Source organism: Telmatherina bonti, assembly GCF_933228915.1.
Source record: "Telmatherina bonti genome assembly, chromosome: 12".
NCBI classification, from domain to species: domain Eukaryota; kingdom Metazoa; phylum Chordata; class Actinopteri; order Atheriniformes; family Telmatherinidae; genus Telmatherina; species Telmatherina bonti.
Genome location: NC_136610.1, coordinates 31,759,169 through 31,774,677, shown reverse-complemented (window position 1 = coordinate 31,774,677; position 15,509 = coordinate 31,759,169). Strand labels below are relative to the sequence as shown.

Here is a 15,509-nt window from a genome sequence, read left to right as displayed (position 1 = left end):
TCTTTAAAACTTCCACGAGATGCAGTAAATTGTGCTTTTATGGGTAATGTGCCCATTAAAGAGTAAAAGCAATCTGAGACGTCAAGACAAATGACAGCTTTTGAGTGCCATCTGCAATCCCGAGCTTCACAAACTCAATTATTCATAATGCATTTATGAAGTCCGCTGAGACTGCGCTGTCATTCCCATTCAAACTAACGGGAAAAGCAACATAAAGGGACAAGCTCTTAGACATGACAATAGCCTCACAGATGGCTGCCGTGTATTTATGCTGCCACCTGCTGGGTAATAACCATAACACAGACTTGATGGATGGCAGCCAAGTGGCAAAGAGAGAGAGAGAGAGAGAGTGTGTGTGTGTGTGTGTGTGTGTGTGTGTGTGTGTGTGTGTGTGTGTGTGTGTGTGTGTGTGTGTGTGTGTGTGTGTGTGTGTGTGTGTGTGTGTGTGTGAGAACAAAAAAGTACAATAATTACAAATAAGATTTTATTCCACTGGAGCAAGATCGTTTCTCCAGTGAACTGAGGAAAACATCCATATCAATATGATATAATGTGTGTGTGATTCTTCTGAATCTGTGTAAATCATGCTGAGTTTTTTATGCTGACTGTTCAACAAAACTTGCTGTAGAACAGCTTCCTTCTTTCCAGGGTGAATATCAGAGAGAAAACAAATCAGAGTGCTTGTAGGTTAACCAGGATGACATTCTCGCCACGGATGAAAAGCTGGTTGATATGGCGGCTGTGAACCTTTCCATAAGATTGGGATTCTTTCTTCGGATGAGCCTTTGGACCGCAGGCCTTTACTGGGACTTTGTGTTGATCCTGTTTGCTTTTCAACGCCTCTGACGGCTCAGACGCTGCTGCGCTACCAGCCCTCCTCCTATCAGCAGGCTCAGCGTCGCGGCTCTTTGGAGCAGCTTTGGGATTTGCAGGTTGATGCTCGATGGCTTCCCGCTCTTTCAACGGCTCATCGCTTCCTCGGCTTTCCTGGAGGTTTAGCTTCTTGAAAAGCTGGAAAAAAAAACCATTTCAGGCATAGTCATATTTGCGGTTAAATTATAAATCACAAACTATTAATAATTATATTTGAAGTTTATTTGAATGAAATTTAATGGCACTCATGATTTGTACTTTTTTTTTTTTTAGCAAACAACATGAAATTACTGCACCGTGTAATTATCTCTAAACTGCTGCTACGGTCACTGACACGGTAATGTATGTTTTTGTCAGATTAGCAACATTAGAATAAAGATTTGTAAGAGGACGTCAACAAAACAAGCTAATTGTTGCTTATTTGACAGGAAGTCAGTTTGACAATGAACTGATGAGGATGTGAAAGCAGAATAACTAGTAGTTTCCTCATCAATAACCACCATGCATGAACTTCTCTTTTGATGGCTTTCCATAGGCTTTCAGATATTTTGGACTGGGGATGATCTGGTAGTTGCTGGGATATATTGTACTGATTTTTTCCAACAACCAGGGAATTTTCCCAGTTGTGACGTTGGCTGTAATAGAAGATCAATGAAGGATTAATCTACTTCCATGCTTTACTAGCCCCTGAAATGTTCCATTTTCCAATGGCAGCCAAAATCTTGTCTTCTAACTACATCAATCCTCAAGACATTTTCTCCCCCCCCAAAAAAGAAAACACATCATCATGTCTTGTTTATGTGTTCATCTTGAAACCTATGAAGGATAAAGGAAAGACATGCAAAGGTGTCAATAAACAGTAGAACAATACACTGTTACATCTGAGCGAGAAACAAAATGCCTCGAGGTATACTGAAGTAAAAAATAAAAATACAAAAAACTGTTTTGATTTGCATTTCTAGGAATGTTTGTTCACATCTCTCTAGACGCAACTTGGCTCCTTCAATGAAATCCTGATATGTCCAAACATGTCAACATTTGCTGTCACTATTAGCATGTGCAGATGTGAGTGCACATTCACAGCTGCTGCTAATATGAGATAATTAACCTTAAAGGTGAAGCATGTAACCAAACTAAACGTCAATTACAAAAAAAAAATGAGTAGATCAATAAAAACTGTTTCCATAGGTATCTAATTATTTTTATTAAAATAACTTGTGTTCTTATTCTCTAAGTAATTTATATCTACTTTGCTGTGGGTCCACACACATAGCAGCTGCCACCATAATTTTTATTATAGTGTTTCTGAATGGACAAACAACTGCAGTGTAAGCCAAGGGTGGGGAACCTTGGCCCTTGTCCTGAAAGCTTTCTCTAGCTCTCTGTTCCAACACACCAGACTCAAATGAACAAATCACTGTGCAGATTTTGATGAACTGTTGAATCCATCTGAGTTGAATCAGGTGTGCTGGACCAGAGATACATGGAAAATCAGCAGGATTCCCCACCCCTGGTATAAGCTTTGTTTGATAAAGGCAAGAGAAGTGGTTCCCAGCTTAGTTTACTTGAAGTCACCTGTCATACATCAGCCAAAAAGCTGTTGCATCCACCCACCAGCCTCATGCTGAAACCATGCTTGGCTAAATGCTTTCATTAGCTTGTTTTTCACCACAAATTATGCAATAAGGCTGATTCATGTCCTGTCCTTTGGAGAAGAAAAAAAAAAAAAAAAAGACACTACGGAACTTTAGCAGATTTTCTCAGTGACATGCTCCCTATCGACGGCTACTTTGGCATCCATCTTGCATGCTACTTTACTGTCACCAGACAGTAAAATACAATCTTATTAGACTCTTGTTTTATCTCTTGCTCTAATCCTTTTTTGCTCTTCCTCCAATAATCTCAAAGAGAAACTTGGCTCCAAAGTCACAGCACTTTTTGGGATAAGTAATGCCTTAATTATAAAATATTGAAGTAGTTATCTGCAGTGCAGGTAACTACTGAGGCCACTGGAAACACTTGCAGATGAAAATGTGTAGAAGAATTTTGGTCATTGACAGCCACCATCCATTCACAACTTGACCATCTTCACTTCTAGATATCTGTAATTTTGTCAATCAATGGGAAAATGTAAACAAAAGATAAAAGATTATATAATTTAAAGTTATGAGGCAAAAAGGATTATTTTTAAAGCAATGTATATTGTATTTTATGAATTACTGTGTGTATTACGACTGTGTACTGTTTAAGTGTCATTGTAATGGAATTTAAAGTGTACTACTATTTTTTTATGCTTCAAAAGTGTTGCGGTGTTATTGATAAGGGTGTTTTGGACCAGATAAGTGCTCAACTTCTTCCAAAACCCTTTTTCAAACATCAGAAGCTTGTTCTGTTTGTTGTAACCAATATTAGTACCGTTTAAAAGTCTTTTTAGTTCAAAATAAATTCTAAAAAAAAAAAAAAAAAAAAAAAAAATTACACTGTAAATTTAAGGTGTAGGATCTCTGAAGGTAACAAATTTTCCCCCCCAAAGGAGTTGAAAATAATAAAAATAATAACCTAATTGTGTTTCTAATTGTTACAACTTTTTTTTTTTATTTTTTTTTTAAGTGTCATCTTTGGAGTTGTAGGGAAACTATATACATTAATTGAAACTTTGACCTGCAGGTCCAAACTTTTGCTTACTAACTTTATACTTTTCAAGAAAGACAAACCCGTGAAATGGTGAGAGCTTTCTCATGGTAAAATGCCTCTCCAAATAAAGGCTCTCTGTACGTCTCATCTACGTCCACCATAGCCTGTAAAAGACAAACAAGCAGGAATGACTTCCAGATGTAAAGATGTGAAATTCACTGTTCCATGCATGCTATAGATCAGGTGTCCCCAAGTCCAGTCCTTGAGAGCAAATCCTGCAATTTTTAGACGCATCTCTTCTCCAACACACCTGGACTTGGGAACCCCTGCCAGAGATTATTACAGACTCAGCATGTGAAAAGTCAAGGGAAGAAAAGCTCAACAGACAGACATGAGATTGCTCACCATGTTCCAGAACTTGTCAAAGGCCACAACAAAGCCAGAGCACACCCCCCGCAGTCCTTTAAAGGTCCTGATGTGAACTTTGACTCTTATCCTCTCCTCGACGCAGCGATGCAGCTCCCCCAAAGGACTGCCCTTACACACTGAACACACATAACAACCAGGTTATTCACTTCTCTCTGGTATAAATAAATGTATTAAATTATTAAACTTAAACAAAAAGGGAAGATTCTTATTAAAAGCAAAGTATACGGGGGGTTACTACTTGTTTTCTTTTAAAGTATCAAGGAATAGCTTTCATCTGGCCCTTCATCCGGGATATGAGGAGTCATGAGCAGCATGAATTATCACTGTTATTCACTGACATCTTTAGGATATAAAGACAGAACAACTTATACCACAATCATTTAAGTCATTTTTATGGGAGGTATGGGTGCTACATCATATTTCAGGGTCTCTTCAGACCCCTAAAATAGGCTTAATGAGTCGACACCCATCCTGTTATACATACAATGTTCATTATATGTGACAATGAAACTAAATTCTCCTATTTTTTTAAATTACCTAATTTGTGCTTAATTTTTAATTTAACCTTTATTTTACCAGGTAAAATCAATTGAGAACAATTTTTTATTTGTAATATTGACCTGGTAAGAGGCCTCAACAAACAAAACAAAGACAAAAAAAATGCAAAACAAAACAAGATCAAACAAGACCAGAGAAGAAAATATAAATGGAAACAACCCAGACAAATCAAGTCTCACCACCCAAAAATAAGGACACTGTTAAATTAAAACCACTTAGATAAATACTAAAATATATGGAGTGAAACTTTGGGGGGGGGGGGGGGGGGGGGGGGGGGGGTCAACACTTGCAACAAATTGCGTTGGAGTGTTTTCATTTCAGTTTAAATATAGCAACTGATGGAAAAAATAAAAGTTTAAAGGACTTTTGGAAGGGTTAGGGGTTAGCCTATCAATTTATACAGATCACAATGATGAGTTGAATACAGTGCACCAGTGACAAAGCAAATGGATGAGAGCATCCAGGCAGTTAAGGGCACATCTGAGAGCCATTTTGTTGATGATATTACCATAATCCAGCATAAAGAGTATGGTCATCTTCACCAGGGTGAGTTTAGCAGGGCACGTGAAGGTAGCCTTCTGACAGTAAAGAAACCAGAGTATGGCCTTAATGTTGGCCTGTAGATTATGAATAGGAGTTTAAAAGAAAGTGAGGAAACCAACCAGACACCAAGACATTTGTAGGAGCGAACAAAATCCAGTTGGCTATACCATACGCAAGTGTTTCCAGTCCAGGCCCCCAGAACCCCCTGCCCTGCATGTTTTATCTAGAGCCCTACCTTAACACAGCTGAATGACATAAAGATCTCGCTAACAGGCTGCATCTGACTCAGATGTTTTGGAGTATGAACATGCAGGGAGGGGGTCCTGAGGACTTTTGCTGGGAAGCACTGCTATACACCATACCAGCGGTTCCCAACCTTTTAGCAACATAGTTCCCCTTGTAAAAACATCTTCACCCAAGTACCCCCACCACTACAAAGTACTTTTAGTTAAGAAAGAAACATGAAAAACAGCACTTTTTCATTTGTGTTTAGTTTGTAAATCTTTAACTGTGCAAAACAACGGCAAATGTTTTGCATATCTCTGCTACGCTTCAACAAGAACTCCATCATTTGCGTTGTCAAGGCTACAGTGACCGACGGATATGATCTGTCTTGTAACGGGTGGAGTTCAATTCATGTCTGAATGTGGGATTTTGGGAGGAATAAAATGGTGTAAGTCTAAATGTCAATTCAGTTTATGAATGTTGAAGTGTAGTAGAGATGTGCAAAACATTTGCCATTATCTTGCACAGTAAAAGATTTACAAACTAAACCCAAATGACAAAGTGCTGTTTTTCATATTTATTGAAATATATTAAATGTTTAATTTTATATCATCTTATTTTAGGATGATTTCAAGAAAACATAAAAAGGTATATGATTTAAAAAAAAAATTCACGTACCCCCTGGAATGCCTTGAAGTACCCCCAGGGGTACTCGTACCCCCATTTGAGAAACAGTGCTCTATACCAGTGTTTTTCAACCACTGTGCTGTGGCACACTAGTGTGCCGTGAGAGATTATCAGGTGTGCCCTGAAAAATTACCCAATTTCACCTATTTGGTCTAAAAAGCAACTCTGTGTTCATCCAAACAGGCCCCAGTGAAAGATAATAAAATTCCTTCTTCTTGTGTTTATCTGATTTCTATTCAAGAGGCTTTGACGAGATGGACTTCATATTAATTATATGGCCTTTAAAAAAAATTGTTTGTGATGTGCCTTGGGATTTTTCAGTGAAAAAAAAAAAAAAAAGTGTGCCTTGGCTCAAAAACGTTAGAAAAACACTGCATCCACATTTGATGTGGATGGTATAGAGATGCACCAATATGAGGAATATTACCTCCCTAACATTTCTCTGTGGGATTTCACCATATTCTCTCATGTATAATATTAATCCTAATTTGTTTACACATAAAACTGACAATCTAATAATGGCAAAGGGTGTTCTGTATATGGATTTTCAGCCAACTTAAGTGAATGCGTAATGTAAAACTAGTGTTTGCTGAACCTACGGGGCATCCTTGTCAGGACATTTTTCTGGGGCTTCTGCCTCCTCCTCGGCGTCGTGGAGCTGCTCTCGCCCCTCTGGGAGTCCGACACCGGGTTGTTCACCACGAGCTTCTTCAGCCTCTCGATACGCTCCGGGTCGGCCACCCCTTTCATCGCCTTTCGCTGCTTTTTCTCCACATTCTCCGGTTTGGCTCGCCCCCGTCCGCCTTTGAGAAAACTCTCGTACTCTGCCACATTGTTGAAGCATTTGATGTTTGGGAAAGGAAGCGGTGGAGCTGACGGGGAGTACAAGGCCAACAGCGGGTCAAACTTTTCAGAGCAAACGTTTATTTGATCGTCCATGGCGTTGCTCTCTGCTTTCGGATCATTCCCGGGGTTTGACGGTGTACTTGAAGACGGTGCTGGTACCGTCTCTTTACTGCCTGACTTGACACTTTTTCTTTCCCTCTCCTCCATGTTTGAAACAGGCGCAGAAGAGAGAGCGCATTTGGGTTTGAAGCTATGAATCCTGGGAAAGTTGATGACATCTTTTTAGACCCAACTAAGTTAACTTTATTGGCCCATCAAGTGCTGTAGTTGAATACTTTGTACACTCCATCTATTTGAAGACTTATTTAATATTTTGTACTATATATGACATTTATATATCTCATAAAACTAACAAAAGAAGCTTAGTCTGTCATTGAACTACAAGTTCCACAATCATTTCCAAGATGTACGCGGTCAAAAGTTGCATTGTAGTTTTTAAACACGAGGTGGCGCTGTAGCACAACTTATTTTTTTTTATAAATCCTGTAGAAATTTGATTGTTTTGACACATTAATCACACAAAACATACGTATTTGATATAAAATACGGGGTTTTTTGTTGTTTTTTTTAAAGAGGGAAAATAGATTAGTTTTGTATTACTCATTTGTCGATTGGAACCCGGAACCTTAGTGATGTTGGGTAGTTCAACCACGGCAGATTTAATCGACGGACTGTACACAAACCAACGTGTGAACATATCGGAGAGCTACATTGGTATAATTATTTATATGATTTAATAATTAAGGTTTTAAGCCTCGCTAAATCACATACCAAGAAGCTAACTATCTAAAATGACAGCTACTTATATAGGTAATACAAATGTTAATTATGAGTTAATAAACCTAACAGTAATTATTATTTAACAAGCACCGTTATAGTGTAGATATTTCTACTTCATGGTGTTTGTGTGAAGGTATGGTGGTTTGTGCGTTTTTGTGCCTCATTGCTGCAGTGAGTAACGACCACAGTGATTTGTTTCCTTATTTCAGAAGCTCCTGAATGCGGATCGGAGAAGTCTGTAGATTTGGTGAAGGAGCTAGGTCCTGTTTTGTACCAGCCTTTTCCCGTCCTTTCACAACTTCCAACAACATGGCCAAAAGCAAGTTTGAGTATGTTCGCAACTTTGAAACAGATGACACTTGTCTGCGGAATTGCTACATCGTTGTCAGACTAGATGGTCGTAACTTCCACAAGTGAGTTTTTTCCTCTCTTTTTAAATATTTTCGTCAAGAGCAGGGCCGGATTAAAAGTACACAGGCCCCTGGGCCCAGAATGTTTCAGGGACCCCCCTTCCCCACTGCAACATGGTGAAAATTGTGAATGATATAGTGTTAAACAACATTTCTGACATCTCTCAGCTAATGGTACCAATAGCAATATACTGGATACTGTGGTGCAACTATCTGGCTTTTATGTACGTTTTGTTTAATGTCCAAACTGGCGTTTACCCTATGTGGGCCCCACATGTGCCCTAACTGGGCGTGGGCCCCTGGGCCTGTGCCCATAATGCCCATTGGATAATCCGGACTTGGTCAAGAGATGGCTCTTTTTGCAAATGATTGTTTAAGTTCAATGTAATTTTGCATTTCAACTTGTTTTAGGTTTGCAGAGCAGCATAAATTCACAAAGCCCAATGATAACAGGGCGTTAGGACTGATGAGCCGGAGTGCTCGATCTGTCATGGAAGAACTGGAGGACATCATCATAGCTTATGGTCAAAGTGATGAGTTTAGTTTTGTTTTCAAGAGAACTTCCACCTGGTTCAAAAGAAGAGCCAGGTACTTTGTTTCCTTTTTTTTTTTATCAGTCAATGTCTAGCTTTTAATGTCTTTGTAAGATTTTATTTCTTCTCTGCTTCCCTGCCAGTAAGCTCATGACCCATGTGACCTCCCAGTTCTCCTCCTCATATGTGTTTTACTGGAAGGAGTTTTTTGGAGAGCAGCCTCTTCTGTATCCCCCAGGCTTTGATGGGCGTGTGATCCTGTATCCTAGCAACCGTAACCTTAGAGACTATCTCAGCTGGAGGCAAGCAGACTGTAAGTACACGCTTATATGATTTTTTTAAATCAAGGCTGTTTAAAGGTAAATCAATGCAAGAGCTTTGTTTTATGTTTTACAGGCCACATAAACAACTTGTATAACACAGTATTTTGGGCATTAGTACAAAAAGGAGGACTCACAACTGTACAGGCAGACGAGCGTTTAAAGGTGAGATTGAAATACTAATCTATTATTGTGTATTCTAACAAAAGTGTTGTTTCACAAAGTACAGTTTTTGCATCAATAATAAAGAGGATTACTACTTTTTTTGTTTCTACCTTTATTTCTATTAATAGACTAAATACAAGAAAAAAAAGTTTGATAGTTCACAAGGGGAACTTAGGTAGATCATAACGGGATAATAAAACATGATTTAACCAAATACATAGTTCTGCCAGTTAATCTTGTTTTTAATTCATTCATATGTTCACACAACCTGAGAAATAAATAAATATAGTCTTCGTTTGATTAGACCTGACCTGTGATGACCTGAGACAGTACACAACAAGAAAAAGATGCTGATAATGCTAGTACTGCATCATGTTTGAATTGTTTTTCGCCCATGATCTAGAAGACAACTGGAATAAACTCAATCCTAACAAGCTGTAGGGGGCCTATTGCCTCCTGGTATATTGGAGTCATACTTTATATTTAAACTGAAGGGGCAAGAAAAGTTGTCTTCCTAAATGGCCTAACCAAGGTTTAAATGTTAGCTCTGTTTTGCTTTGCATAAAAGTGTACAGTAAATTGTTGATGTGTTGCTAATCTTTTAGCTTTCGAAATAATCACACTTTTTTCTCTTATTTTGAACATGCTTCCAGCAAACAGCCATTTTATAAGGGTGATTTTATTACTTATTTATGTTTGAGAGGTGTAATGTTTGTATACTGTTATTATGTTTGGGTGTCTAGAGCTATTACAAGCTCCAAAACCTAACTTTAGATATGTGTTTGATTTCCACATTACATCCCCAACGAGTTCACATTTGCAGTTACATAATTTGCTTAATTTAAGAAAGAGATTAGATAAAGATGCTCTGATGGTATAATTTTTATATTTTTATTTCTAAACTTTGGAGCATTACTTCAAATAAGTACTCCTAGATTTTTCTACACTAAACAGTTGGAAATTCATTGGCCCATTAATGCACCATCATCAGCTCCCTGTGCTGTGGCATTTTAACACCCTTAACCAGCTCAGTGCACGACTCTTAACTCTCAGTACCATCTAAATGTCCGCGACTGGACTGCAGACAAGGCAATGTTAGGATTTTAGAATTAAGTTGAAGATAAAAAGTCTTTTTTATCATTTTGGTGGGTGCTGGCGTGAGCTGTCAAGCTGGATAACACATAATCTTCCAGGTGGTAACATTGTGCTTTGAGTCTTGTTGAACATCCCAGTCTCTAAAGAAGACTGGGATGGAGTAGAGTAGACTGGGGTTTTCCTGACTCCTAAAGTGGTCCATCTGGACCGAGCTGTAAATCCATGACTGAAATAGGAGCTGCTGCTGTTTCTCTCTGGTATTTTGACCAAAACATGTCCCAGACTTTTCATTAAGACCTTGGAAAAATGTGAAAAAAGTGTAGAATTTCTCTATTTAGTTGAACTTTACAGTCTGCTTAGAACTGATGAATACTTTGATCTGTTGTTATTGGGTTTAGTAATGGAAAATGGTATTTAAAAAGTTTTAAATAGGCCGTGGATGTATAATTAACAAAACATCTCATCTGTCACTATGGGTAACAGCTGCCTGAGACTGGCACAGCTGTTCTCCAGAAGTCCCTTTAACTTCCAGTTGGTCGTGAGTGAGACAACAGATGACTTGTGGGGATGTTTATCCTATCTGGATGTTTGAGCAACTTGAGCCATTCACAGTTTATCCAGTGTTTGTGATTCCTAATTTCTTTCTGTTAAAAGAAAAACATCCTAAAGTATATAGCAACAGTATACATGAGTATACACAGTCTGATGAGACCTTATCTCATCAGAATCAGTTTCTTGTTAGACAGTGTTGTTTGACAGTGATGTAATAAGTCAGTCTTGCTTTCTTTATTTGCTGAAAAGACAAACTGATGAAGGGACCTGTAGTGTGTTTTACTCTGGAAACCCTTTTAAACATGACATATGAGCAGAAACCTAATTTAACTTTATGTCTACACACACTGTCTACCTGTGTTTCTTCTGTTTCAGGGTACATTAGCAGCAGATAAAAATGAGATCCTGTTCTCAGAGTTTGACATCAACTACAACAATGAATCTGCCCTCCATCGCAAAGGCACCAGCCTCATTTGGGAAAAGGTAAGCTGAAAAAGAACAGTTCACGCGGAGAAAGTCTCTCCCTTGCTTTTATTTTAAGGTTGGATTATAAAATGGGGTATTTCTCACCCAAAATCATTAGAATTGTGGTGTTTATGTGTGAAAACAGCTCAAGTTTTGCTTCATTTTGTAATCCAACCATCCACATTTCCTCTTCTCCAATCCATTTTTCCCTGAGTTTAAAAGCCACTGCACTGTAATGATATAATTCAACAGCGTTAACACATTTTCACATGCTTATGCACATAAATGTTAACTTGCACACTTAAAACAGGATCTTTTGGCATGAAAAGATAATAAAAGTCTTAAAAAAAAACAGTTTCCTTATTTAAGGCACTGTGGGGTTACATTTTATAGCAGAATCTGCCTTCACCTTGGACTAAAATTGAATATGCATCACTACTTCAGTGATTACATTTAGCTATCAACTAGTCAGCGGTAAAAATGCCAATCCCAAAATAGCACATTGGCTCCTGCAAAGTGCTCAGCAGAAACTACTGTATGCGCCTTGCCAGTAGTACTTTTATGTTCATTGATTTGGAATCTCGCCCCTTAAATCAATGAGCATAAAAAGGCTTTCTTTCATTCTCAGTCATTTTAAGGTTCAAGTAAACCCTAAAAAAACCACTACTTTCCATGTTTGAGCCCAGTGCCTATTTATCATAGCTGGTATTGTTTTCAGATTATGTGGGTGTGTTTGTTTTCTTTTTATGCCAGGAGAGATTATAAATGCACTCCTGAATGTTCGACAGAGAACTTTCTATGAAGTCTCTGCACTGACGCATTCTGAGATTTAGGTTATGGTGTTAGGCTTAGAATTTAGGAAAGGCTTGATTAAGTTTTCATAGTGAATGTTATGACTTAGTGCTTGAAATAATATAAGGCAGAAAAACTTGGGACAAACGGAACAACCTCCTGAAAATTTAACATACATGTTGTAGTACCAGGTTGGGTCACAAGGTGGAGACTCTGGCAGTTCATTGAAACGGAGAAATTATAATATTTTCCTGTAAATGTCCCATCATGTGTAAGGTGAGCAGTTTATTCTTGTCCAGATCAGAAAAGTAAATAAAAAAATTTTTTTAAAAATTGTCTGGTTCTATTAAATTTATTAGATATGTTGATGAACTCTGAGCTACTGAATGCTAATGTTAAAGATGATTTTTTTTTTTGTGTTGATTCTTTATGCCAATGTCTGTAAACACAATTCACAGACTTGGAACTTGCTTCGGTGATGAGGTGCAACATAAAAACACTGTAAAAGTAGAAATACAGCTACTCTATAGATACTAACATTTCCTTAGCTGAGTGTCCAAAGGCTTAGAGAAGTTTTGATATATATATTTTTTATGTGAAAAATAATTGTAATCACAGAATATTTTTCACTTCTATTTGACTGCACAAGATGAGTATAGCTGGTATTTGTTGCCACTTGAAGAAACATCCGGTCATTTTTTATCATATGGTTTAGTAATGCAGTAAAATAAAGATATTTTGGGAGGAATTTGATACATTTTGGGTAAAATTGTTTTTTTGTTTGTTCTTTTTTGTGATCCAGTTTGATGCCCTTTAAACTATAATGTTAAAGGAGTTTTTTTTCCAAAGTTGGCAAACAAATGTTTACAAACTGTATGATGGCTAAAAGACTGACCAGACACTGGCAGCTCCAACTGTCGTCTCACACCTCGTCCGTACAACACTCTTTACCCTCCCTTGTGTTGTTGTTGTTTTTCCTCTTTATATTTTAATTTGAATAACTATATATTTTGTGATTCGGATTTCCCTTGTTTTGCTGTATATTGTTACAGATGTTGTTTATATGTAAATAATAGTATTTTTCCTATTTGTTAAACAAAAATACAGTGACAGTTGTGTTAGCAAAAATGTGATATATATGTAAATATTGATCCAATAAATATAAAATCATCACAAGTGGATGATGAAAAAATAACTTATTTACCACCTTTAATCACTTTAAACACTTTGTTTGGTACATTGTTCAGACCAGACCTCATTTTTTCCCACCAGCTGTGGATCTAAATAGATCTAAAGCAATGTTGTATGTTAATACAATACTTTCTGAAATGTTGAGGTATTTTATCATGTTGTCTTTAATAGTATCCTTTTTGTTTCTCCCTTATTTTTCTTAGCGAGATGAGACTGTCACTAAAGGCTTGATGCAACCAAACCACGACGGAAAGGAAGTGCCTGTTACCCGGAGCAGGAGGAGGGTGGTGGCTCACCACTGCGACATCATAGGGGACCAGTTCTGGGAGGAACACCCTGACATCCTGGAAGATGACAACTGCTGACAACACATTTTCTCTTGAAGTTGAACAGCTTTATGAGCAGCATGGTTGAAGTTGATTCATAATGTGACTGAAGAGAAACAACCACACCTCCATACTGACTTTGTGTGAACTCATGAAACCACAAATCATTGTAAACTTGAAATTCAGATTTCTAAGACCAAAACCTTTGTTTTGTTTTTTTTTGTATGATCACACCCTCAGAGTTGGAACATACACTAACCTCCATTTATTAAATTTCTGTAAAAATGCCTTTGAGAAGGACATCTTTTGGCTTCCATTGCATGATGATGATGTTCAACAAGCTATTAGTGAAGCACACCATACTCATTTTTGCAGCGGGTATTGTGGGTGAATGCTTGGCCTTCATCTCTTGAATTTTCCAGTGCATATAGCCCTCCTGAGGTTGCTTTTCCAAAAATATATCCTCATCTGATATCATGAATGGCATTTAGAATACTACCACCACTCAGCATGTTTAACACGGTTTCTCTGAGTCCACTGAGAGCTTTTCCATAGTTTGCCCATTTTAAATCTCAGCTTTTCTATTTCATGATCTCTGTGTGTTACAAAAATCAAAGCGGGAAAAGGTTTATCTGAGGCAGAAATACTCTTGAGTGAAGCAGAAATCAATACCTCTACAGGGACGAGTGGCCTTGTCTCGCAGCCAAGGCGCCATTTAGAGATGTGAATGGATTCACTGGCCTGCACTGTCATCAGCGCTAAGAATACCTCACACACCCTGCATACACTCTACCCTTCTGACATGTGCTCTGTGGCATATTTATTATCACACTTGGAGTTGACCGGCTCAGTATGACTGGCTGCTTGGAGGTGGAAGCCTACTGTATTTTGTTACTGTAGTGGGCTCAGTTACTGTTGAGTGTCAGGGTAGTATTTTTGGTTTTGTGATCTTGTTCGAAGCATGTAGCCACTGTACTGTTATTTATGTAATGACAAGCTTTCTATTGAGTTATTTGGGCTTAAATTAGGCTTTAAAGAGACACCAGCTCACACAATGAGCTCCGGTCCATTTCATTTAAACTTTGCAAACAATAACCCAACCTATGGCCTGATACATCGGACCAAACCCTAGAAACTATTAACTTGTTGAGACAAGTGGTGCAGTTATTTAAGGACGGCATGTATTTACATGCTGTGCCAGGACATAAGCCCGTTGAGCCACTGGCTGGAGAAAAAAAAGAGGAAAGGATGTATTGAAATGCATATGGTACTTTAATAGTACTTTAAATCACTTCCTTTCCTCACTTCTGACAAGTTGTTTATCTGATCTTATGTAAACTGTGTTCACATGCTCATAGTCCATTTAACTTACTTGATAATGACATTATTAAAAGGAATATGGTCTCTTAGGTGGTTGAAAAAATGTTTAAAAAGAAATGCCTGGTAAGTTACAGCTGCTTACCGTTTCAACTAGAAGAAAATCCATTAATGGAGTCAACTCAGATCATTTAAAGTGAATATATTCACTGCAAAGTTTCACTAGAATTTTGTAATGTTTCCCTCTAAATACTGACCACAACAAATGGTGAATAATTGAGCTAGCTTCATTTGTTTAAGTGCAACGTTAGCAGTTTTAATTATCTTGGGAAATCTAAAAAAACTCCAAAGATGGAGTTGTGCCATATTTTCTTGTTTCTTGAAGGCACAAATATAAATTATTATGACAGCTACAAAAAGTTAAAATGGCCAACAATGCTGAAGAAATACAAATAAAACATGATTTATGTCAAAGCAAGTTTTTCTTTTTATCAACAAAGTGATTTTGTGAAGCAGCAATTGAAACAACATTACAGTAAGTTTTCAGAACTTTTTACATTATGGCTACTTTAGTTATAATAATCAGTTCATTATTTCCCCACAACCCCTTTGTAGACACAGTTACACTGACTTTCATCCCGGTCTGTGCCCCTGCATGGCCCCTATTAAAAAATTACTGTGGCCCTTGTTATGTGAAATTATATATTT

At 37.7% G+C, this 15,509-nt stretch overlaps 2 protein-coding genes across 3 annotated transcripts; one reads left to right on the top strand and one right to left on the bottom strand.

Moving 5' to 3' along the window:
* Window positions 1–525: 525 nt before the first annotated feature.
* On the bottom strand, window positions 526–7,002 carry lsm11 (LSM11, U7 small nuclear RNA associated; the record flags this gene model as incomplete). Of its 2 annotated transcripts, XM_079250396.1 has the most annotated exons (4): window positions 526–1,011; window positions 3,588–3,671; window positions 3,913–4,052; window positions 6,549–7,002. In XM_079250396.1, the coding sequence occupies 4 exons, from the start codon at window positions 7,000–7,002 to the stop codon at window positions 673–675; spliced, it is 1,017 nt and encodes a 338-aa protein (XP_079106522.1). In that variant the 3' UTR covers window positions 526–672. The 2 variants fall into 2 exon arrangements, with proteins under 2 accessions (XP_079106522.1, XP_079106523.1); XM_079250397.1 differs by lacking the exon at window positions 3,588–3,671 and having other exon boundaries at window positions 6,549–6,994.
* A 917-nt stretch (window positions 7,003–7,919) lies between these two features.
* On the top strand, window positions 7,920–13,523 carry thg1l (tRNA-histidine guanylyltransferase 1-like; the record flags this gene model as incomplete). The annotated part of the gene is made up of 6 exons (XM_079250019.1): window positions 7,920–8,048; window positions 8,457–8,633; window positions 8,722–8,891; window positions 8,975–9,063; window positions 11,086–11,193; window positions 13,362–13,523. Exons 1-6 carry the CDS (start codon window positions 7,945–7,947, stop codon window positions 13,521–13,523), a joined length of 810 nt encoding a protein of 269 aa, XP_079106145.1. The 5' UTR covers window positions 7,920–7,944.
* Between the last annotated feature and the right edge of the window lie 1,986 nt (window positions 13,524–15,509).